The sequence below is a fragment of the Macaca fascicularis genome, chromosome 1 (genome assembly GCF_037993035.2).
Source record: "Macaca fascicularis isolate 582-1 chromosome 1, T2T-MFA8v1.1".
In the NCBI taxonomy this organism is placed as follows: domain Eukaryota; kingdom Metazoa; phylum Chordata; class Mammalia; order Primates; family Cercopithecidae; genus Macaca; species Macaca fascicularis.
In genome coordinates, this window is record NC_088375.1 from 188,485,458 (window position 1) to 188,507,601 (window position 22,144).

Genomic DNA, 22,144 nt, shown 5'->3' on the forward strand with positions numbered 1-22,144 from the left:
GCGTGGGGCTGGGCGGTTCTGGAGTTGGACCTGAAAGAGCACTCGGAGACCTCAGCGCCTTCGCCCCACCCTGGCACTGAATCCAGCCAGGCACACAGCAGGCGCCCAATACATGTTTGCAGAATGAAGTCTAAGCAGCTTCAGTCAGAGATGTGGGAGTTTAAGGAACAGTGGTAACAGAGAGCTGCAGAAGGCTTGGAAGTCTTCCTGGAGCAGAGGAATTGGGTCTAAAACGATGGCTGGATTTTAGTCAGACACACACACAACACCCCAGGGGCTAGAATTCAGACTAATGGAGTAGAAAGGGGCAACCAGTATTGAAGCTGAAGAGGTCCACATTGAGCTTACAAGCAAGATCCTCCTCCTTAAACTTGACTGTGCATATGAATTATCTGCGGATCGTATTAAAATGCAGTTCTGATTTTGTAAATCGGGGTGGGGCCTGAGATCCTGCCTTTTTTTTTTTTTTTTTTTTTTTGAGACAGAGTCTTGCTCTGTTGCCCAGGATGGAGTGCAGTGGCACGATCTCGGCTCACTGCAAACCACTGCCTTCCCCGGTTCCAGCGATTCTCCTGCCTCTGCCTCCTGAGTAGCTGGGATTACAGGCATGCACCGCCACGCCCAGCTAATATTTTTGTATTTTTAGTAGAGACGGGGTTTCACCATGTTGGCCAGGCTGGTCTTGAACTCCAGATCTCAAGTGATCTGCCTGTCTCGGCTTCCCAAAGTACTGGGATTACAGGTGTGAGCCACTGGGCCCCGCCAAGATCCTGCATTTCTAATAAGCTCCCAGGTCATGGCCATGCTGCTGGTCCACGCTTCAAGTAATAAGGGACCACACTTTGATAACAAGGTTACAGAAGATGGTTCTGAGATGTTTGGGTTTTATTTAACAGGTAATGAACAGTCATGAAAACTTTGGTTTGTGTAGGCTTGTAATTCAAGTAATTCCAGCCCGTGGTTGCAGAAGGATTTACAATGAGAAGATAGTTACCCCTGCCCTACCCTTTCACACCTCTAGGCCCACTCCCAATTGGCAAAAAGTAACTTTTAGTTTTTGGGGGGTTTTTTGTTTTTTGTTTTTTTTGGTGTTCATACCCGTAATGTTATTGTTTAGAGTTAACTAAAAGTGATTGCCAACTGGGAGTGGGCCTAGAGGTGTGAAAGGGTAGGGTAGGAGTAAATATTTTCTTATTGTAAATCCTACCACTCCTTTTTTTTTTTTTTCTTTCTTAGAGACAGAGTCTTCCTGTGTTGCCCAGGCTGGACTCAACTCCTGGGCTCAAGCAATCCTCCTGCCTGCCAAGCAACTGTGACTACAGGAGTATGCCACCATGCCCAGCCACACTGCTTCTCAATTTTAAACATTCAACTGCTGTTTATTATCATATTCAGATAAATATGGATATATGGGTTTAACTCACACTCTGTAGTTCGTTTCCCCTACTGGCACTATTTATTTCTCTCTTTTTTTTTTTTTTTTGTCACCCAGGCTGGGGTGCAGTGGCACAATCTTGACTCACTGCAATCTCCCCTCCCGGGTTCAAGCGATTCTCCTGCTTCAGCCTCCTGAGTAGCAGGGATTACAGGCACGTGCCACCACGCCCAACTAATTTTTGTATTTTTAGCAGAGATGGGGGGGGGTTTCACCATGTTGGTCAGGCTGGTCTTGAACTCTTGACCTCGTGATCTGCCTGCCTCGGCTTCCCAAAGTGCTGGGATTACAAGCGTGAGCCACTGCGCCTGGCCTGGCACTACATATTTCTATCACTCTTTTTAGTTCATCTAATGGTTACCTTTGTAATTAATTTTTTTAAAATTATGTAGATAGAGTCTCGCTATGTTGCCAGCCTGGTCTTCAACTCCTGGCCTCAAGCAATTCTCCCACCTCAGCCTCCCAAAGTGCTGGGATTACAGGCATGAGCTACCATGCCTGGCCTACCTTTATAATTTTAAGTAACATCATTTTCCTTGGTACTTTTTGATCCATGGAAAGGTTTTAAGTTAGAGATAGAAAAAACCTTTGTCTTTTTTTTTTTTTCTTTTGAGACAGAGTCCGGCTCTGTCGCCCAGGCTGGAGTGCAGTGGTACCATCTTGGCTCACTGCAACCTCTGCCTCCCAGGTTCAAGCCATTCTCCTGCCTCAGCCTCCTGAGTAGCTGGAATTACGGAATTACAGGAGCCTGCCACAACACCCAGCTAATTCTTGTAATTTTAGTAGAGACGGGGTTTCACCATGTTGGGCAGGCAGGTTTCGAACTTCTCACCTCAGGTGATCCACCTGCCTTGGCCTCCCAAAGTGCTGGGATTACGGTCATGAGCCACCGAACCTGGCAACATTTGCCTTTAAAAAAATCACTGTGGATTTTGCAAGGAGAAAAGGATAGGAGGAGTAAAAATCTAGAGTCAAGGAGACTGGTTGGAAAGCAAGAAACTGAAATGGCCTACACCAGGGGCTGATTGTGAGGCTGAAGAATAATTAGACTAGAATGGAAGGCTTTTTAGGAGGTAAGACTGACAGGACTGGTTACATTCATTTATAGTGGCGTTCAATAAAAATTTGTTAAAAAATACAAATGCATGATTTCAACAAATGTTGTGGAGAGCTTACTATGTGTCAGTCTTTGTGCATGGTGTAGAGAATACAATGGTGAGCAAAACATACTTGGACTGGTCACTGGAGACAGACAAGGAGTCAAGGGTGACTCCCAGCTGTTTGGCCTGGTGCAGTTCACTGAGGAGGGGAACCCACAAGAGATATAGGAGTGAAAGGAAATGATTCCAGAAGTTGTGCTGTTGCATTAGAGGGGCCTGTGAGATGTCCTGCTGGACATCAGGCAGCCTGTAGCTCAGGAAAGAGGTTAGAACTGCCAATGTCAGTTTGGGCATCTAGACTGGTAACAGAGGTCATGAGAGAATGAGATCTTCCATGAAGAGTCAGTTTGAGGAGAAAGGAGGGTCAGGAAGGAACCCTAAGGGATATCTTTTAATTATTTAATTATTATTATTTTTGAGACAGAGTCTTGCTCTGTCACCCAGGCTGGAGTGCAGTGGTGCGATCTCAACTGCAACTTCTGCCTCCCGGGTTCAAGTGATTCTCCTGCCTCAGCCTTCTGAATAGCTAGGATTATAGGCGCCCATCATCACACCCAGCTAACTTTTGTATTTTTAGTAGAGACGGGTTTGGGCAGGCTGGTCTCAAACTCCTGACCTCAACTGACCAGCCCACCTCGGCCTCCCAAACTGCTGGGATTACAGGCGTGAGTCACAGTGACCAGCTGGGATATCTTTTTTAAATGCTAATAAAATGTGTTGGTTTTTCTTCTATTCTTATACATACTTACTAGGAAAGATCATCTATTTCTTTAACTCCTAAGACAAGTACTGTTAACATTTCATTTTGGGGGATATTACCCCACCATTCAGGAAGCAGATGGAATATGGAAAGCTCAAAAAAATCTAACTGGTCTTCTGGCTTCCTCTGTCTCCTTTCAACCCATTATCCACAAAAAAAGTAAAGGTTCTCTTAAAACATAAATTGGATTATATTGCTCCCCTGCCTAAAACTGTTCTATGGCTATCCACTTCAAACAAGCATCACCATCACCTAGAAACTTCTTAGGAATGCAAAATCCCACCCTGCCCCAGACCACTGAATCTAAAACTCTAGGGATGGAGCCCAGCACCTCTGTTTTAAGAAGTTATCCAGGTGATTCTGATGCAAGCTAAAGTTTGAGAACCATTGTGTTAAGCTAAGTGCTTTGTATGTATGATATTATTTAAACCTGGCAACTCTTCTGTATTGTTGCCAGCAGAGTGCGGTGGTTAAGAGCAGAATCTGGAGCCAGGCTGGATTTCAATTCCACCTCTCCTAGCTTTGTGACATTGGGTCTTATTTCTTTATCTGTGACAGGGATAATAATAACGCCCATAGCCGGGGTGGTGGTTCACTGCCTGTAATCCCAGCAATTTGGGAGGCCAAAGCGGTCGGATCACTTGAAGTCAGAAGTTCGAGACCAGCCTGGCCAACATGGTGAAACCCCGTCTCTACCAAAAATATAAAAACTAGCTGGTGTGGTGGCGCACGCCCATAGTCCCAGCTACTCAGGAGGCTGAGGCAGGAGAATCGCTTGAACCCAGCAGGCGGAGGTTGCAGTGAGCCGAAATGGTGCCACTGCACTCCAGCCTGGGCGACAGAGCGAGGCTCCGTCTCAATTAAAAAAAGAAAGAAAGAAAGAAAGAATGGTAATAGCGCCTACCTCATGGGGTTGTTGTGGAATTAAACATCATCAGTAAGGTGCTTAGAACAGTGGCAGAACCTGGATTTTAATCTCCCTTGGCCTCCAATGGCTGTGCATGCCCCAGGACCAGGTAACGGCCTTGTCCAGGAGGGGTATGGGGAGGCTGGTGTGTGTGCTGTGTCCAAGGGTTGCAGCCCCTCTGACCCTGGCGTGCCCTGTGATCTGGTCCAAGGTGCTAGGGCTCTGACTGGAGTCGGGTTTGCCATCGGCGGTGCTGGGGAGCGGGCTGCTCTCGTGCAGGCAGCAACACCAGCCAGCCGGGTTGCGAAGCTGCCTAGCACTGTCTGAGCATTCGCCTTAGTCGCTGGCTGCTGACACCCGACGACGCTGCCGCCGCCGCCCTAAGCACCGCCCGTCGCCCTCTCACCCCGCGGCGGCGGCGGCGGCAGCGGCGGCGGCGGAAGCGGGGGGGCGGGCCAGGCCGGGGCGGGGCCGCAAGCGGCATGGAGGAGGCGGAGGCCGCGGCTAGCCGGGCCGAACAGTGAGGGCCCGAGCGGGGCCCGAGCGGGGCCCGGGGCCCCTAAGCCGTGAGTGCCTCCGCGTGGGGGTCCGGAACGGGTAGCGCTGCCGATGCAGGTCTCCTGAGCCCTCGGGCGGCTCCGGGCCCTGGGAGGAGAGAAGCTGGGGTAGATAGGATGGGACGAGGGTTGAAGACTGGTGCAGGAGAGGTCGCTCTTTGCCCACCACATGCTTGGGAAGGCCTGGAGCTTGGTCCTTGTAGGGGCTAATGAACTTTGAGCCGATTATTTGGCCTACACCCCTGGATAGCCTTGATTCAGAGAGTTACTCCAGTCTCAGGGAATTTCCAGGTGATCCAACCCCACTGAAGGGTTTCCTGCCAGCCCAGAGAAGTTGAGCCACTTTCCCCATGTCACACAGTATGGGTGCTTGCAGGGAAGAGTTGCTGGGAGGTCCTCCCTCATCTCCCCAGAAGGCATCAGACTTTGGGAGGAGCATCTTACCCCATGTGGCCCTCTGGTCCCGTCAGATTTCTGAAGCCATGGGCTGGCCAGGACATTGGTGACCCGCCAATCCGGCATGGACGACTGGAAGCCCAGCCCCCTCATCAAGCCCTTTGGGGCTCGGAAGAAGCGGAGCTGGTACCTTACCTGGAAGTATAAACTGACAAACCAGCGGGCCCTGCGGAGATTCTGTCAGGTATAGAGATGTCCCAAACCGTCGCCAACCAAGGGCTTCCTCCCAGCCTCCTCCCCACCTAAATCAGGCACTGGGACCCACATTGGCCAGCCCCAGTTGGAAAGGGGCAGCAGGTTCCTAGAGGGGAGACCTCTATGTGTCATGTCCGTATACGTAATGGTTTGAACCCAAAGTTCTGGAATCGGAACCCAAGCACAACTTCTAAGCTTCTGACGTAAGCCTGAAGTCTGATCAGGATGGCTTTGCCCAGAGGCACACCTCTGTGAGGCAGTTAGGGCCAGGACCCAGGTCTGATCCCCAGCTTGGGTCCCTGGGCCTGGCTCCATCTCTAGAAACCAACAATGGAGGGGACCAAGGAAATCAAGGTCTCAAATAGAAGAATACAGGAGCACTGGGTAGGGAGGGCCCTAATGGAGGGGGAAGTGTCAGGGGAGGTTCCCTGGGGAAGGTGGCTGTGAAACTAGGCCCTGGTCAGGGGAGTAGAGCTAGGCAGACAGAGGAAGAGACAGGACCCAGGTTCTCGGGATGTCTTCACTGCAGCCAGGGCCCTCCTTTCAGAAAGACCCTCTAGGATCCGAAGGAGGGGCTCCTCTTAATCATCCCTACCCCTCCCCTCAGACAGGGGCCGTGGTTTTCCTGCTGGTGACTGTCATTGTCAATATCAAGTTGATCCTGGACACTCGGCGAGCCATCAGCGAAGCCAATGAAGACCCAGAGCCAGAGCAAGACTATGGTAGGGCCAGGCTAAGGATGGGATAGGGGGCCGTGGGTCTCACAGCTGGAGTGGCAGGCAGACCCTAAGGGGTGAGACTCTGCTGGAGAGACTATCTCCATGACCTGTTGTACCCCACAGATGAGGTCCTAGGCCGCCTGGAGCCCCCACGGCGCAGAGGCAGCGGTCCCCGGCGGGTCCTGGACGTAGAGGTGTATTCAAGTCGCAGCAAAGTATATGTGGCAGTGGATGGCACCACGGTCAGTGGGCCAGGGTCTGGTGTACAGTCACTCCATTCTGCTCAGGGCATGGTCCTCTAGTGGCAGGGTGTACTGCCTAAGTGGGAACTGCAACTCTGCCAGTTTCTAGCTGTGTGACTTTGGAGTCCTCAATTCCTTATCTATAGACTGGGACTAATGATTTCTACTTGTCAGGATTCAATGAACAGTTTGTGAAGTTTCTTGTATGTAGTGGGATCTCAAAAGTAATCATTCATAATAGTAGAAAGTCAATTCATTGATTTATTTTATAATCATCCCCTGGTCCCTTCTTTGGCCTCAGCCTTGTGCTGGGCACTGGGGACCTGAAAGTAATCAGACCTGGCCCTACCTTGAGGGGTTCAGTGTGGTGGAGGATTGTGATATCTCCAGGATGAAGCATAGACAGCAAAGGCTCTAAGAGCCATGAGAGTCATGGAGGGGAGGGTTGTAGAAAGACGTGATTTCTTCGGATGGGAGTGCTATAGAGGCTTTCTGGAAGAGGTGGCCTTCAAGCTGAGTTGGAAAAGAACTGTGTGAACAGAAGCATAGGCAGGAGGTGATGTTTCAAGCAACTGGTGTTTTAAGTACCCCCAAGACAGAGATACCTTGAATGCCAGAGTGAAAAGTTGGACTTTGTCTTTGCCACTGTGTAGGTGCTTGAGGATGAGGCCCGGGAGCAAGGCCGGGGCATCCATGTCATTGTCCTCAACCAGGCCACGGTGAGGTTCTAGGGGTGGGTGACCCAGAGGACTGGAGCTGGGCTCTTCTTGCTGATGACACCAACTCACCAGAAGTGTATCCCCTGCCAGGGCCACGTGATGGCAAAACGTGTGTTTGACACGTACTCACCTCATGAGGATGAGGCCATGGTGCTGTTCCTCAACATGGTAGCACCCGGCCGAGTGCTCATCTGCACTGTCAAGGTCAGTTATTCTGTCCTGGCCCTGACCCCTACTCCCTAGCTCCAACCCTGCTCCTAGCCCCGGCTTCTCTGCCCCTCATATAACGTAGTGGGAAGATTCTCTGAAGGAAAGTCACTCAGGTTCCAATCTTAGCCTTAACATTTTTATTAATTCAGCAAATAGTTATTGAGCAACAACTGTATGCTAGGTACTGCTGTGGGTGCTGAAGATACAATGGGAAACAAGACAGAGTCCCCACCCTCGTCGAGCTTACATTCCAACAGTGGGAGGTCAACAAAAAACAGCCAAGTAAATGTGGATAATGCTAGTAAATGATAACTTATATAAAGAAGAAAATAAAGCAGGGGATACAGAATGATGTGGGGGAGGGGACATTTTAGAAAGGGAAGGCCCCTGCAAGGAGATGATATGTGAGCAGAAAGCTGGGGAATTGAGGAGTGAGCCAGGTGAGTATCGGGAGGAAGAGCATTCCCGGTGGAAAGAATGGCAAGTGCAAAGCCCTAGAGTGGGAAGGTACACGGCATATTGGAGGAACAAAACGGATGCCAGTGGAGGTGGAGCAGGATAAGGGAGGAGAGTAGGAGAGTGGTGGGAAAAGAAGGCAGAGAGTGGCAGGAGAGAGAGGTGCAGATTGTGTGGGTTTGTGGAAAGGACTTATTAGCTGGATGACCTTAGATGACGCAGAATCTCTCTAAGCCTTCAGTTATTATTTTTTATCTGTGAAAGAGAGAAACCATAGAAGGTTATTGCGATAATGTAACGAGCTGATTTAAGTAAAAGGTTGCTACATGGTTGGTGCTTTGTGAGGCCAGGTCTCCTGGAACCATGCCAGTCAGGCTAACTACCTTCTCTGGTCCTCCAGGACGAGGGCTCCTTCCACCTCAAGGACACAGCCAAGGCTCTGCTGAGGAGCCTGGGCAGCCAGGCTGGCCCTGCCCTGGGCTGGAGGGACACATGGGCCTTCGTGGGACGAAAAGGAGGTGCCGGCACCACAGGCCATCCACTCTGTAGTATCAAGGGCCTGGGAGGAGCAGAACCCCAGGAGATGGGGTGGGGTGGGGAACAAATAGGAGCCAGTGGCAGTGGGTTGGATCAAAGTAGGCAGGGAGATGGGAAAAAGCCCCCAAAGTGGTGTCTGGGCCCCCATGGCCCTCATTCCTGCCTCCTGCCAGGTCCTGTCCTCGGGGAGAAACATTCTAAGTCACCTGCCCTCTCCTCCTGGGGGGACCCAGTCCTGCTGAAGACAGATGTGCCGTTGAGCTCAGCAGAAGGTGGAGTTAGTAGAGCATGGATGGGGCAGGGCCTGGGCTGGGGGAGGGCATTTAGATCCTCTCTGTGGAGCTTTATTCCTTTGATTGTTTGCCTGGGGCTCTTCAAACCCTGCTGGCCCCATGCCTCCATGACAACCGCATCCTTCCCTCAGAGGCAGAGTGCCACTGGGCAGACACAGAGCTGAACCGTCGCCGCCGGCGCTTCTGCAGCAAAGTTGAGGGCTATGGAAGTGTATGCAGCTGCAAGGACCCCACACCCATTGAGTTCAGCCCTGACCCGGTGAGTGGAGCCTTAGACAGTGAGGTTTGGGCTCCTTCCCAGCTCAGCAAGGGGGCCCCAGGAATGATCTAGGTTGGGCTTTCCCTGCCCGAGCCTGGGAGAGAACCAGGGGCAGGATTTACACTGCACTCTGAAAGACAGGGCTAGGGTGAAGGGGCAGGCCATGTGAGCAAAGCTCAGCGTTGGAGTTGGGCTGAGTGTGTGGAGAGCCCAGAACAGGGAAGATCCTCTATCCCTTCCCTGTCTACTCCAGTCTGCACCTACCCTCACCTGAGAACTCTTCCCTAGGTGGGGATCCCAGTTTGAAGGGGGAATAAGGCAAGAGCTAAACGCTGTTTCTCCCACAGCTCCCAGACAACAAGGTCCTCAATGTGCCTGTGGCTGTCATTGCAGGGAACCGACCCAATTACCTGTACAGGTGAGCCTGGGAATGGGCTATCCCCAGCACTGAACAGGAGGGTGCTTAGCAAGTGGGAGGGTACTCAGGTCATCTACCTCCAGGAGGAACTCTTGAGGTGGGCACAAAGGCAATAGATTCTAGACCCATTCACCTCTGTGGGTAAGCATGGGGAATCTGGGCCCAGCTGTAAACACAGGGAAGCCTGAGTTGGGGGGTGACGAAGAGACCCTAACCTATACCTGGGCTCCCCAGGATGCTGCGCTCTCTGCTTTCAGCCCAGGGGGTGTCTCCTCAGATGATAACAGTTTTCATCGATGGCTACTATGAGGTGAGCAGGGCTTAGGGGGTGCCTTGGGTGGAGCACAACATGAAGCAGCAGTGATTGCCAGAGACGGGCAAGGGGGACCGCCCAGGCAAGGGCTGTGAAATGTGAAGGCCTTAGATTGCAGAGGTGGGCAGGGGGAAAGTGACCTCACATGGTGAGCAGTGGCCGTGCCCCCAGGAACCCATGGATGTGGTGGCACTGTTTGGTCTGAGGGGCATCCAGCATACTCCCATCAGCATCAAGAATGCCCGCGTGTCTCAGGTACTGTGTAGGCAAGGGGGGATGGGGCAGATACCTGGCTCTGCCTTCTACCCTAAAACTCATGTGCCCTATTCCCACCCCACTCCCAGCACTACAAGGCCAGCCTCACTGCCACTTTCAACCTGTTTCCAGTGAGTACTAAGGATACAACACTTGGGCCTGGGAGGGGGAAACATGAGCGTAAGGTCTGGGCCTGTTAATATGGCAAACTCTTCGCCTCACTGGGCCTCATCCTTCACATCTGGAAAATGGGGGTAATGCTGCCTGCAAGAATATGGTTGGGGGCAAAGGAGATCACAGGATGGAGAGACCCCCTTGGGGCCATGATGTCCCATTCCCCTTCCAGGAGGCCAAGTTTGCTGTGGTTCTGGAAGAGGACCTGGACATTGCTGTGGATTTTTTCAGGTGAGGGGAGTCTCTAGGTTTCAGGTGAGGTCCCTCGGTCTGCAGGGAAAGTCAGTGAGGTGTCCTAGAGAGCTTTCTGGAGGACATGAGCTCACGAATGGGGGCAAAGCCTGGGCAAAGGTAGGATGGCAGGTGATGGGGCTGCTGTTGAAGGTAGAGTGGATGAATGGAGACAGTGGGGATTTGGGGGAAGGAGGTACTCCAGGAAGGAGGTGCTCCTGAGACCCAGCTCCAGCTCTTCCAGCATCTCTGTGTGACTAGGTTTATCCTTGCCCCTCCCTGAACTCTTTGACCCCGCCTCTCTCAGTTTCCTGAGCCAATCCATCCACCTGCTGGAGGAGGATGACAGCCTGTACTGCATCTCTGCTTGGAATGACCAGGTAGGCTGGAATGGCCAGGGTTTAGCAGGTGAGTTTATGAGGCCTCAGCTAATACCTCCCACTATGGCCCCCTGTCCCCAGGGGTATGAACACACGGCTGAGGACCCAGCACTGCTGTACCGTGTGGAGACCATGCCTGGTCTGGGCTGGGTGCTCAGGAGGTCCTTGTACAAGGAGGAGCTTGAGCCCAAGTGGCCCACACCGGAAAAGGTAACTGTCAGGGTAGGATGAGGGGGCTGGAGTCCCCTACCAAGTGGAAACATCTTAACCTTCATCGTGGTCCATGTCTGCCAGCTCTGGGATTGGGACATGTGGATGCGGATGCCTGAACAACGCCGGGGTCGAGAGTGCATCATCCCTGACGTTTCCCGATCCTACCACTTTGGCATCGTCGGCCTCAACATGAACGGCTACTTTCATGTGAGTGGGAGGCAGGGAGCAGGGCACAGTGTGGCATGACAGTCAAGAACAAGAACATGGACTCTGAAGCAATCTTAGCTCTGCTACTTGCTAGCCATGTAACCTTGGGGAAAGAGCTATCCTATTTTTACCTCAGTTTCTTTATCTGAAAAATGAGGATAAAGGGCTGGGCGCGGTGGCTCACGCCTGTAATCCCAGCACTTTGGGAGGCCGAGGCAGGCGGATCACGAGATCAGGAGATCGTGACCATCCTGGCTAACGGTGAAACCGCGTCTCTACTAAAAATACAAAAAATTAGCCGGGCGTGGTGATGGGCACCTGTAGTCCCAGCTACTTGGGAGGCTGAGGCAGGAGAATGGTGTGAACGCGGGAGGCGGAGCTTGCAGTGAGGTGAGATCATACCACTGCACTCCAGCCTGGGCAACAGAGTGAGACTCTGTCTCAAAAAAAAAAAAAAAAAGGATAAAATACTACTACCTCACTGGGTTACGATATTTTGAGGTTTAAATGAGTCAATATATGTAAAATGCTTTGAATTATAAACATGTATAAGGGTCAGCTGGTATTATTTTTATTTTTACTATTCTTAGCACTAGACTATGGGTGTCTGGGGAGAGTATTTCTGCCTCTAAGTACTGGTCCACCCCTGCAATCTCTGCTCTTTCCTGTTCTGGCAAATGCTGGAGCCCATGCTTTAGCCTGAGGAGAACAGGGAAGTCCCTAGGTACCCCCACCCCACCTGGCTGCGTTCAGAGGACCATTCCCCAGTTACAGCAAGGGAGGCCTTGAGCCAGCCCAGCCCAAAGGAATAGATAGCGTCCAACTTGGAACCTCCTAGAAGCCAGAGGCCCCTCAGAGGCTAATACAAGAGCCCCATTCCTCTCCCGGAGAGGGGCAGGCACTTCCCTCAGGTCACTCTCAGTACCAGAGTCAAAGTAGTTTTCTCCTTCCCAGCGCAGCCCGTCCCTTTGCCCAGCACCTCCTGCAGGGCCTGTTTCTGACATCTGTGGCTCTAGAACAGCAGGCCCAGGGAGAACTACAAGAGACAGGGACTACTAGTTCATGGGTCTGTAGTACAGTAATGTCAGCTGCCGTGACAGCATGAGCTCTCCAGCAATGGTGGAGGCCAAATTAAAGCTAGTAAGAGCTTGCTGCGGATGCTGCAAAGAGGATGGAGAAGACAGGGGAAATTAGAGGGCTCTTTACAGGTCTAGGACTTCATTTGTGTGTCTAACAGATGTGTGGCTGGTCAGCAAGTGGGTGTGGGCCAGACAATGTGAGGTGCTGATTTTTACTCTCATACCCACTCCAGGAGGCCTACTTCAAGAAGCACAAGTTCAACACGGTTCCAGGTGTCCAGCTCAGGAATGTGGACAGGTTGGGGCTGGCAGCAGGGCAAGGGGTGGATATCTAGGAGATTTGGAGGCCAATCCCTGAAAGTCCCTTCCAATCCCGGGCCTGTGTGTTTACTCCAGCCCTGCTGCTACAGATTCCCATGTGACCCCTTGCCCTGCTCAGTGCTACCCATGGGACCTGAGGGCCTGCCCACTCCCCTGACCCATTTCTCCCTCCTCTTCAGTCTGAAAAAAGAAGCTTATGAAGTGGAAGTTCACAGGCTGCTCAGGTATGGCCTAAGACAATTGGGGTATAGCAGGGAGCAAAGAGTCAAATACTGGGGATCTTGGCCCCATAATTTACAGGGTTCTGTACAAAATAAAAATCAGGGACCTTATCTCAAACATTATTAAGAACTTCAGGGTGGCAACAGCAGAGCATTCAACCAAGTACAGGGTCCTGTGGGACACACCCATGAAGTGGGCCCTATCTTGGCCATATTCTCCCTCCCTCCACTGCAGTGAGGCTGAGGTTCTGGACCACAGCAAGAACCCTTGTGAAGACTCTTTCCTGCCAGACACAGAGGGCCACACCTACGTGGCCTTTATTCGAATGGAGAAAGATGATGACTTCACCACCTGGACCCAGCTTGCCAAGGTGCTCCAATACCATGCCCACCCTGGAGAACCCCTGCCCCTCACACATGTACTGCCCCAAGATCCAGGGAGCCTTTGCTCTGGAATCTTCAACCTCAGAACCTCCTCTTTATACTCCTAGAACCCCTCTTCCAACCTCCTTGTCCAAATTCATATTCCAAAAGATGCTATCTCTTGCAAATTGAGGTGGTTTCTGAGGAGGGGCGGGGGCTGAGCCAAAGCGTCTTCAGTGACCCCTCCCCACAGCTCTCTGACCCGTGTCTCTGTCCCCATCCCACCCTCACCAGTGCCTCCATATCTGGGACCTGGATGTGCGTGGCAACCACCGGGGCCTATGGAGATTGTTTCGGAAGAAGAACCACTTCCTGGTGGTGGGGGTCCCGGCTTCCCCCTACTCGTGAGTGACCCTTTTCTGCCCTGGGAAACGGGAGGCCTAGTGAGATCCAGGGACATAGCTAATGGCTTCTTCCCTATACATCCTTGTATTATTTTCCCAGAGTGAAGAAGCCACCCTCAGTCACCCCAATTTTCCTGGAGCCACCCCCAAAAGAGGAGGGAGCCCCAGGAGCCGCAGAACAGACATGAGACCTCCTCCAGGACCCTGCGGGGCTGGGTACTGTGTACCCCCAGGCGGGCTAGCCCTTCCCTCCATCCTGTAGGATTTTGTAGATGCTGGTAGGGGCTGGGGCTACCTTGTTTTTAACATGAGACTTAATTACTAACTCCGAGGGGAGGGTTCCCCTGCTCCAACACCCTGTTCCTGAGTTAAAGGTCTATTTATTTACTTCCTTGTTGGAGAAGGGCAGGAGAGTACCTGGGAATCATTGCGATCCCTAGCAGCTCATCCTGCCCTTTGAATACCCTCACTTTCCAGGCCTGGCTCAGAATCTAACCTATTTATTGACTGTCCTGTGGGCCTTGAAAACAGGCCGAACCTGGAGGGCCTGGATTTCTTTTTGGGCAGGAATGCTGCCCTGAGGGTGGGGCTGGCTCTTACTCAGGAAACTGCTGTGCCCAACCCATGGACAGGCCCAACTGGGGCCCACATGCTGACACAGACTCACTCAGACACCCTTAGACACTGGACCAGGCCTCCTCTCAGCATCCTCTTTGTCCAGCTTTCCAAAGCTGGATAAGTTGATCATTGATTAAAAAAGGAGAAGCCCTCTGGGGATGTGTCTTGTGATTGTGATTTTGTGGGTCGGGGGGTGCTGGAGGGAAGTGGTGGAGAGAATACTTGTGTTGGATGGTGAGTTTTCCTTACTGTCCTCCACAGAGTTTATCTTCCATTTGGGGCCATTTGGCCACCAGGGGATGCCAAACTCCAAGGTTTTTCCCCAACTCTACCCTAGGACAGCCTGACTTTAGCCCCGTCCTACTTGAGGCTTGGAGCAGCCACCCCACCTCTTCCCCACCGTTTAACCACCAGCCTGGTTCCTGCTTATCTTGCCTGGGCCGGGCACCTGCCCCAGAGATGGAGCAGGAGAGAACAAAAAGCGATACTTGGGAGTTGGAAGAGGAAATGGGAGAGCAGGTGTGCATAGTGGGGGTGGGAAGGAAGTGGATGGGACAGGACTGGGCAGGCATCATTCAAGAGACGGGCTAGGGTGAAGATGGAGATGTAGGAGCAAGGGTGTCTATGACCCTTAGAGCACTTTGCCATTCAGAATTCTCTATCCGGGCATTTTTGTGAAGAAATGGGTCATGGTCTTCATGACATTCTCACATAGCCAGTAACCCAAAGAGGTTAGGAAGATCGAAGTTAGTCATAGAGGCACCAGAAAATGGATGGGATTGTCCAGAGGCAGTGAATGAGAAAGCCCACAGCAGGGAAAAGGACATTTAAGGGGTCTGTGAAGGGCCTAATGTCAGGAGGGTGAGTGTAGACCACCTCTTCAGAAAGGGCCTGCCTGCCTCTGTACAAGTACAGTACTCCGGCTGGAACTCCAGCCCTCCTGCCTGCTCTCTGCCCTGCCTCTTTCACAGGTGCCTGGAGTCCAGCTCGGCGACAGCATGGGTGGTGTGTGGCTTGGACATATCTCGCCACCCTGACGCCTTCGTTGTTTGCTGGATCTGGAGATAGTGCTTGAGGTGGCACAGCAGCCAGGTTGAGCAGCAATTAGCCCATGATGAGGTGGAGGCCCGCCCTGGGCAAACAAATCCCGTGCAGCCTCCACACAGGCACCTGGTGGAGGGGAAGTGTGTGAGAGGCACAGTATGGTGGTGAAGGGGTGAGGCACGCTAGCTCCTCGCCCTGTCCTGCACCCTGGCAGGCTCCTGGTCTGCCCCTCACAGACCAGCTCTAAGGCACTCTTTGGTTCTGGTCAGGTCCGTCTTCCTTTCTGGGCTCAGCAAGAGGGTGGTGGTTCTGGGCTGTCCTGGAAAAGCTCAGGAAGAGAGTTACAGGGTTCAAAGGGAAGCAAGGAGGGGGACTGGTTCGTCAGGCTGGGCTTTGCTTGGTAGCAGACTCTGTACCCTCTCACCAGAGCCTCCCTCAGGCCTCTCACTCCTGGCTCAACAGTGATCAGGTCTGTATCAGAGACATTCTGGCCAGCTGCCCCTTCAAGTGGAACTAGTATCATATCAGCCAGGACTACACCAGGTGCTGGAGTTCTGGACCCAAATCTAGGCTGAGCTCCTCATGGAAGCCTGTGGGACTGGGGCAAGTCGCTTGGCCTTTCCTAGCCTCAGTTTCCTACCTGGAGCATAGGGATGGTTAGGGCTAAAGAAGAGATGAGGTCTAGGCCTGATGAGGTGGTTCACGCCTGTAATCCCAGCACTTTGGGAGGCCGAGGCAGGTGGATCACCTGAGGTCAGGAGTTCAAGACCAGCCTGGCCAACATGGTGAAACCCCGTCTCTACTAAAATTACAAAAAATTAGGCATGGTGGCGGGTGCCTGTAATCCCAGCTATTCAGGAGGCTGAGGCAGGAGGAACTGCTTGAACCCGGAGGCGGAGGCTGCAGTGAGCCGAGATCACACCATTGTACTCCAGCCTGGGCAACAAGAGTGAAACTCTGTCAAAAAAAAAAAAAAAAAAAGAAGAAGAAGAAGTCTGAAGAACACCAGGTATGCCAAGAGCAAATGAAACATGAAGTTCTTGCTGAGATCCCAGAAGCAGGGACAGATGTGGGGTTTTGCCTGAGTGGGAAAGGTAGGCAGCGTGGACCCTAGGAAGGGGGCTCCTGAAGGGCTTCCCAGCACCTAAGGAGTGACCCTTTCCCATTGACCTGGTAAGAATTCGGCACAAGCTTGTTATTTTCATAGCTTTCCAGTCCAGTGCCCCCACCCAGGAGGGGGTAGTTTCAGTCCAAAGTTCTCCCCATTATAAGGAGGCAGACTGGCCTAACCCAACTCTACTTCTTCACGCCCTCTCAGCCATTCCTCTTGGGTTCCCTCCCAGGCCTGGAACCCAAATGAAGGGGAGAAATAACTACTTCTGACCCCCAACCCCACCCTACTTCCCTCCTTTGCAGGGCCTTCTGAGTTGGCAGCTCCACAGGAATCTCAGACCAGTTTAGACCCCTCTCCCCAAGGATACATGAAGAGTTCAACTGGCAACATTGTAACTGGTTTATGCATTTTGAAGTGCTTTCTACATATCCGCCCAGAGGCTCTGCTGATTTCACTTATGCCCAGGCTATAAAATGCTTTCCTCTCATCCCCCAGTAGAGCACTGGGATCACTACTAGGCCTAGGGGCGTTTCAAGGGTTTAATAGACTGGGGGAATGGGCAACAGAACTGGCTACCTTAGAGGCTCTGGAATGCCCCCCACCCACCCACCCGCCAATGAAAGGAAAGTCAGGCACTGCCTAAAAGGAGTGGTCCCTATCTAGCCCCAAGTCTGGAGCAGGAAGGGCAGGTCCACTCTGGCCCAAGTGACATTGTTAGATCCTGACACTTCCCCCATCACTGCTTCTTGCCAGGGTGCCTCTTCACAGTTCCCATGTGGCAGCAGTAGTGGCAGAGGCAGAAGTGTACTTATTGTAGATTGCAGTACAGATACATGGACACAATCATGGCAGCCAGCTGGAGAGGGAGGAACAGGGAGAGATGAGGGGACATGATAGGGATCCTGAAGCCTGTCCCACAGACACCCTACCTGAGGCCCAATTAGGTCTGTTTCCTCCAGGGAGGCCTCAGATGGGTTGAGCAGCCCTGGTCTCGTGCCCATATCCCAGTCCCAGCCTCCTCATCTGCTTACCTCGAGGCCCCCAATTCCAGCTGCCACACCACCCACAGTGACTGCATTAGTTCGGATGTCATACAAAAGCTGTTGGAAACAACCCTTCAGGAAGAGAAAAGAGCATTTATAGTTGGCAGCTGCCCTACTCCCATCCCTGTTTGCCACTCTGAGGCCATGAAAACTCCCCACCCACTTGTGCCAGCCCACACCTCTACTTTTTGGTTGTCAGCCTTTTCCTTGGTGCAGGTTTCATTGACTGTGTTGGTGACGTTATTGCAACAGAATGGGGGAAAGGCATTGTTCTCTCTGACGTAGGGCGAGTCCTCAAAATCCGTGTAGTTGGTGAAGCCACAGCACTTGAGCTGGAGACAAGATGAGGGTGGAGGTGGGGCCTTGCTTCTTCCTCTCCACCCCAAAACCTCCCCCAGCCAACCTTACCTCTGTCATGGTGGTGTTCCACACTTGAGTGAAGTCTTTCTGGGAACCATAGTCTTTCTTGATGGCAGGCACTACCAGCAACGTCAGGAAGTGCTCAGCCTGGGTGAGGCAGGCCAGTGTTTAGGGGTTGGTACAGAAGGTGGCCATTCACAGGCCACAGCCCACTCCCAGGGTTTTGCCCAATTTTCTTCCCTTCCTCCATCCCAGTGTCTCACCATTGTGGTGTACACCAAGGCGACCACAGCAGCTGCAACCTCAGCAATGAAGATGAGGAGGAGGATGAAGAAGAACTGAGTGGGGAACAGGGATCTGGATTTTAGGGAGAGACAGTCCCTCGAGCCCTCCTTGCCCTAATCCACCCCCCGAAAAAGTGAGACAGAGGCCTTAGCCTAGGGGAGTCCAAAGCAGAGTTTGGGAACCCCAGGGCCTGGTGTCAAGGGCAAGGGGACTCTTGGTCATGGGCCTGTGGAGCTGGGTTTGACACACCGTCATGAGGGCACACTTGCTCTCAGTCTGAGCACCATAGCAGCCCAGGAAACCAAGAGCAAAGACCACAGCGCCGGCTGCGATGAGGAAGTAGCCCACGTTGACAAACTGCATGGCACTGGACGACAGCGGCCCGAAGATCTTCAGAAAGGATGCCCCATCGATTGACACCCAGATGCCCACTGCCAACAGGGCCGCACCACACAGCTGGGGAGAGAGACGTCAGGCAGGCCTTAAACAGTGCTGACAAGTAGCTTACTACCACACAGTTGAGTAAGAAGGATGGGAGCCGAGAAACTTCCCTCTTTATTGACTAGGGAGTCTAAAACCTCATCCTGTAAGGAGGGGAACATCCTCTAGAGCCAGAAAAATGGGAGCTGGGATGTGCATAGCTAGGATCAGGCTGCACACTTGGGCAGATATAAAGGCGATCAGGGGTTCTAGAAATATCCGCAGGGTAGGGGGAGGGGCAAACCTTTCCCTTACTGCTGCCAGGGTCCTGCCACATAGCTAGGATTGAAAACAGGCAGATGAGGTACCAGCCTCCTATTTCCTTTCTGGGTGAGAGGTGCCTAGAACATCTCTGTCCTCTGATAGGTGGAGACGGGGCGGTAGCAGAACAGGCTCAACAGTCACCATAGTAATAGAGGCAGGGCTGAGGTTCCACCTGCTGGCAACCTTGGAGAGGGAGGAGTTTGAGAAGGTTCACCCACCTGAGGCCCCATTTGGCTCCCCTCTAGAATCCAACTTCAGGCCTCATCCAGACAAGACCTCCTTGCCTCACAAGAGGAAAGTGAGGCACTAGTGGGAATACAGCCAGAGTTTCTCTTAAAGGCTGTCTAACTTAACTCCAAACCTCAGCGGGAATCCTGAGGCCCAGATTGAGGAGGGCCCTGTGTAGTTGCCACACATCTTAGAGCAAAGTCTCCCGGCCCAGGGCCTCAGTGGATGAATCAGCCTGACACCACCTTGGTGCCTAGTCCTCACTTGCCAGGAATAAAAGCTGAGACTAGAACGGGAAGTGAGGTGGCAGATTGTGGCTGGATTCCAGGCATGTTTGCCCAAGGACAGAAAGCTGGACTTCTAGCCTGCAGGGTCAAATTTCAAGGAGCTGGAGGTCTGCCCTATCCTGCTCTGCCCAGCCTGGCAAGGTCTGGGTAAGAGAGGCCAGAAATCAAACCGGATTTGCCTTTAACCCTCTCAGGGCAGAGCCTCTGCTATCCAAATCCCTGGAATCCTATTGCCTCCTCCAGATACATGGATAAAGACTAGTTCAGGACTGGCACAGTGGCTCATGCCTATAATCCCAGCACTTTGGGAGGCCGAGGTGGGAGAATCACTTGAGCCCAGGAGTTCGAGACCAGCCTGGGCAACATAGTGAGACCGCTTCTACAAAAACATTTTTTTTTTTTTTTAAATTAGCTGAGTATGGTGGCACACTCCTGTAGTCCTAGATACTCAGGAGGCTGAGTGAGGTAGGAGAATCCCTTGAGCCCAGGAGGTTGAGGCTGCAGTAAGCCAGAATCATGCCACTGCACTCCAGCCTGGGTAACAGAGCAAGATCCTGTCTCAAAGAAACAAACAACAACAACAACAACAAAAACAAGTTCCCTGCAGCCAAAGGAAGCCCAAGGCACAGACCACATCAGAACTAGAGAATCTATCCATGCTTCTAAACTAATCAATATGTATATAAACTCTGTCACCCAGACTGGAGTGCAGTGGTGTAAACTTGGCTCACTGCAACCTCCATCTCCTGGGTTCAAGTGATTGTCCTTCCTCAGCCTCCCGAGTAGCTGGGATTACAGGCATGCGCCACCACATTTTTGTATTTTCAGTAGAGACGGGGTTTCACCATATTGGCCAGGCTGGTCTCAAACTCCCGAGCTCAACTAATCTGCCCACCTCAGCTTCCCAGAGTGCTGGGATTACAGTCGTGAGCTACTGCGCCCAGCCCACTTCCTCACTTTTACTTACGCTAACCTACTCTAATGTGGCTCGGGTCTCTGGTGACATACTGTGCTAAATCCAGTGAACATTTCATGGGCCATATTCTCCTTGACCTCTCTGATAGCTTGCTCTCCTTGTTTTCCTCTCCCCCCTCCCACTGCTCCTTCTCCATCTCCTTCACAGTGGCTTTTTTTTTTTTTTGGGGGGGGCTTATCCCTAATAAATTGGGTTTCCCAGAGTTCACTTTCCAAGTGTTCTCATCCACTCCCATGGCTTCAGTGGCTACCTGTGTGCACATGAGTTTCAAATACCCATGGCCAGCTCCAATCTGAGCTGTACCTCCACTGGGTACACGGCTGCCAGTGGGACATCCCCTCCCACAAACGGGGCCCCACCCCCTGCCATCTGGGTTGCTCATGCCAGAGATATGGGCGTCATCTCCAAGACCTCTGTCTCCCTTGCCCCTTCTTCTACCCCTCAGCCATCATCCTAGAGCTTTGGCCTTTGTCCACTTTTCCGTTTCTCCCTATCTCCACCACCATCTCCAGGATTTATGCCTCATGGCTCAGCTTCTCAAACATGCCCTATGCAATCTGTTTCTGGTTTTCTGAACGATATCGAGTTTCATTACTTCTGGCCCTTTATGCAAGCTTTACAACTCCCCCACCAAGCGCAATTTCCCAGCTTCAGCTATTTCCTCCAGGAAGTATTCTCCAACCAGGCTAAGTTCAGGCTCCTAAAACCTCCGTCCTAAGCCCAAACACACTGTGTTGTTATTATCTGCCTATCTGGCTTATTGGAGCTGAGCTCCTTCAGGGCAGAGAAAGGCTTTGCTTACCTGCCACCCCAGCACCCCTCATGGTATCCTAGACAATGAATGTTTGTCAAATGAATAAGGGCTGCTTGAGATAGACCCTTTGCTCTGATGAGATGTAGGCCCTCCCACCTTTCAGCTCCTCATCATACAGAAGAATTTCCTCTGTACTGAATTTCCTTCTGTGCTAGGTGAACTTGGGTGGAGCCCTCCTATTTTCTGGGCCCCCAGTGCCTATAAAGGGGGGAGAATCATTCCTGGGAGCTTACTCTGCCCTGCCTGAAGCCTGGGCTAAAGCTTTGTGGGAGAGAGGCATTGCCCCGAGCTTCTCCATCCCCTTTTTCATACACACCCCTGTATGGCAACCTGGGGGCTGCTGGGACTAGGAATCAGCAGCATTTGGGGAGATCTCTGCATCCCACTCATATGGGGACACTTGCAGGACAAAGCCTGGGCATAGCAGTCTCCCATTCCCCAACTTAGTCTCTGCTCAGCTTGTGACCTGCTGCTGTGGGCAGCCCCGAAGAGTCCACAATGTCCATACTTACAAAGATGAGCAAATTGAAGAGGATCATTATGGTCTTAATGAAGCTGAAGCACTGCATGGTGGCTCCTGGGAAGCAGACATGTGCGAGTTAGGGCCTTGTTTCCCCTGGCCCCACCTGGGCTGGCCCTGGCTTCAGATATTCAGCCAGATATGCCAGACCCCAGGATCCTGAACCCATATCTCACCAAGCTTCTCCTGTACCTGGTCTGACACCACGGACCTTTTCCCAGTTTCTATCCTAACACCCTTACCCCTCTATACTACCCAGGACCTCCACCCGCACCTGACACTCTGAGATCCTAACACCCCAGGTTCCTCCACCTGCACACCCAGCCTGACTCCCATGCTGCAAGTCACTCCATGCCCTTTCCTGGCACCTGTATATCCTGTGCTCCTCCCCACACTAACCCCAGACCCTCTCAGAACCCTCACTAGAGCCTCTCCAGCTTCCCAAACCTGTTTCCAGATTGATATTTCTTCACAGGATAATCTCTATCCCTATCCCATTACCTGTTCAGGGCTCTTGGCAGCGAGTTCTGAAAGAGGGAACTGCTGAGGCTCACAAAGGACAGAGCAGCTCCAGGGAGTTGCCACTGAGTGGTCAGGCAGAGGGACGCCTGGCTCTCACACACCACT

At 52.3% G+C, this 22,144-nt stretch overlaps 2 protein-coding genes across 13 annotated transcripts in view; one reads left to right on the forward strand and one right to left on the reverse strand.

Moving 5' to 3' along the window:
- POMGNT1 (protein O-linked mannose N-acetylglucosaminyltransferase 1 (beta 1,2-)) overlaps positions 1-14,259 on the forward strand; it is a 31,123-nt gene extending 16,864 nt beyond the window's left edge. The window contains exons 1-23 of one of the 12 annotated variants that reach the window (XM_074007907.1): positions 4,715-4,877; positions 5,290-5,459; positions 6,078-6,192; positions 6,313-6,431; positions 7,085-7,150; positions 7,241-7,354; positions 8,217-8,334; positions 8,527-8,625; positions 8,778-8,905; positions 9,253-9,323; positions 9,558-9,633; positions 9,808-9,891; positions 9,981-10,022; positions 10,238-10,296; positions 10,604-10,676; positions 10,758-10,886; positions 10,971-11,096; positions 12,409-12,473; positions 12,676-12,720; positions 12,953-13,088; positions 13,375-13,484; positions 13,585-13,700; positions 13,962-14,259. In XM_074007907.1, coding sequence (XP_073864008.1) covers positions 5,340-5,459; positions 6,078-6,192; positions 6,313-6,431; positions 7,085-7,150; positions 7,241-7,354; positions 8,217-8,334; positions 8,527-8,625; positions 8,778-8,905; positions 9,253-9,323; positions 9,558-9,633; positions 9,808-9,891; positions 9,981-10,022; positions 10,238-10,296; positions 10,604-10,676; positions 10,758-10,886; positions 10,971-11,096; positions 12,409-12,473; positions 12,676-12,720; positions 12,953-13,088; positions 13,375-13,484; positions 13,585-13,672 — 1,983 coding nt within the window. In that variant the 5' untranslated portion in view covers positions 4,715-4,877; positions 5,290-5,339 and the 3' untranslated portion in view covers positions 13,673-13,700; positions 13,962-14,259. Of the gene's footprint in view, positions 1-4,714; positions 4,878-5,289; positions 5,460-6,077; positions 6,193-6,312; positions 6,432-7,084; positions 7,151-7,240; positions 7,355-8,216; positions 8,335-8,526; positions 8,626-8,777; positions 8,906-9,252; positions 9,324-9,557; positions 9,634-9,807; positions 9,892-9,980; positions 10,023-10,237; positions 10,297-10,603; positions 10,677-10,757; positions 10,887-10,970; positions 11,097-12,408; positions 12,474-12,571; positions 12,721-12,952; positions 13,089-13,374; positions 13,485-13,584; positions 13,785-13,961 lie in introns of those variants that run through there. The other 11 variants (XM_005543496.4, XM_005543495.4, XM_065533544.1 and 8 more) reach the window with 11 other exon arrangements.
- Positions 14,260-16,645: 2,386 nt separating this feature from the next.
- TSPAN1 (tetraspanin 1) lies at positions 16,646-22,144 on the reverse strand. Its single transcript, XM_045371826.1, has 8 exons — positions 22,019-22,144; positions 21,510-21,574; positions 18,198-18,404; positions 17,927-18,001; positions 17,712-17,810; positions 17,483-17,635; positions 17,292-17,375; positions 16,646-17,116 (listed from the first exon to the last, which is right to left on the reverse strand). Exons 2-8 carry the CDS (start codon positions 21,564-21,566, stop codon positions 17,069-17,071), a joined length of 723 nt encoding a protein of 240 aa, XP_045227761.1. The 5' UTR covers positions 21,567-21,574; positions 22,019-22,144; the 3' UTR covers positions 16,646-17,068.

What these genes read in the sequence shown, in the direction of transcription:
- TSPAN1 (XM_045371826.1), bottom strand. Translation starts at nt 21,566, where the DNA reads ATGCAGTGCTTCAGCTTCATTAAGACCATAATGATCCTCTTCAATTTG. An exon ending in CCTTGGTGTACACCACAATG is followed by an intron (nt 17,811 to 17,926) that starts GTGAGACACTGG and finishes TGCCTCACCCAG; the next exon opens with GCTGAGCACTTCCTGACGTT. An exon ending in CTGGAATTGGGGGCCTCGAG is followed by an intron (nt 17,117 to 17,291) that starts GTAAGCAGATGA and finishes CTCCCTCTCCAG; the next exon opens with CTGGCTGCCATGATTGTGTC.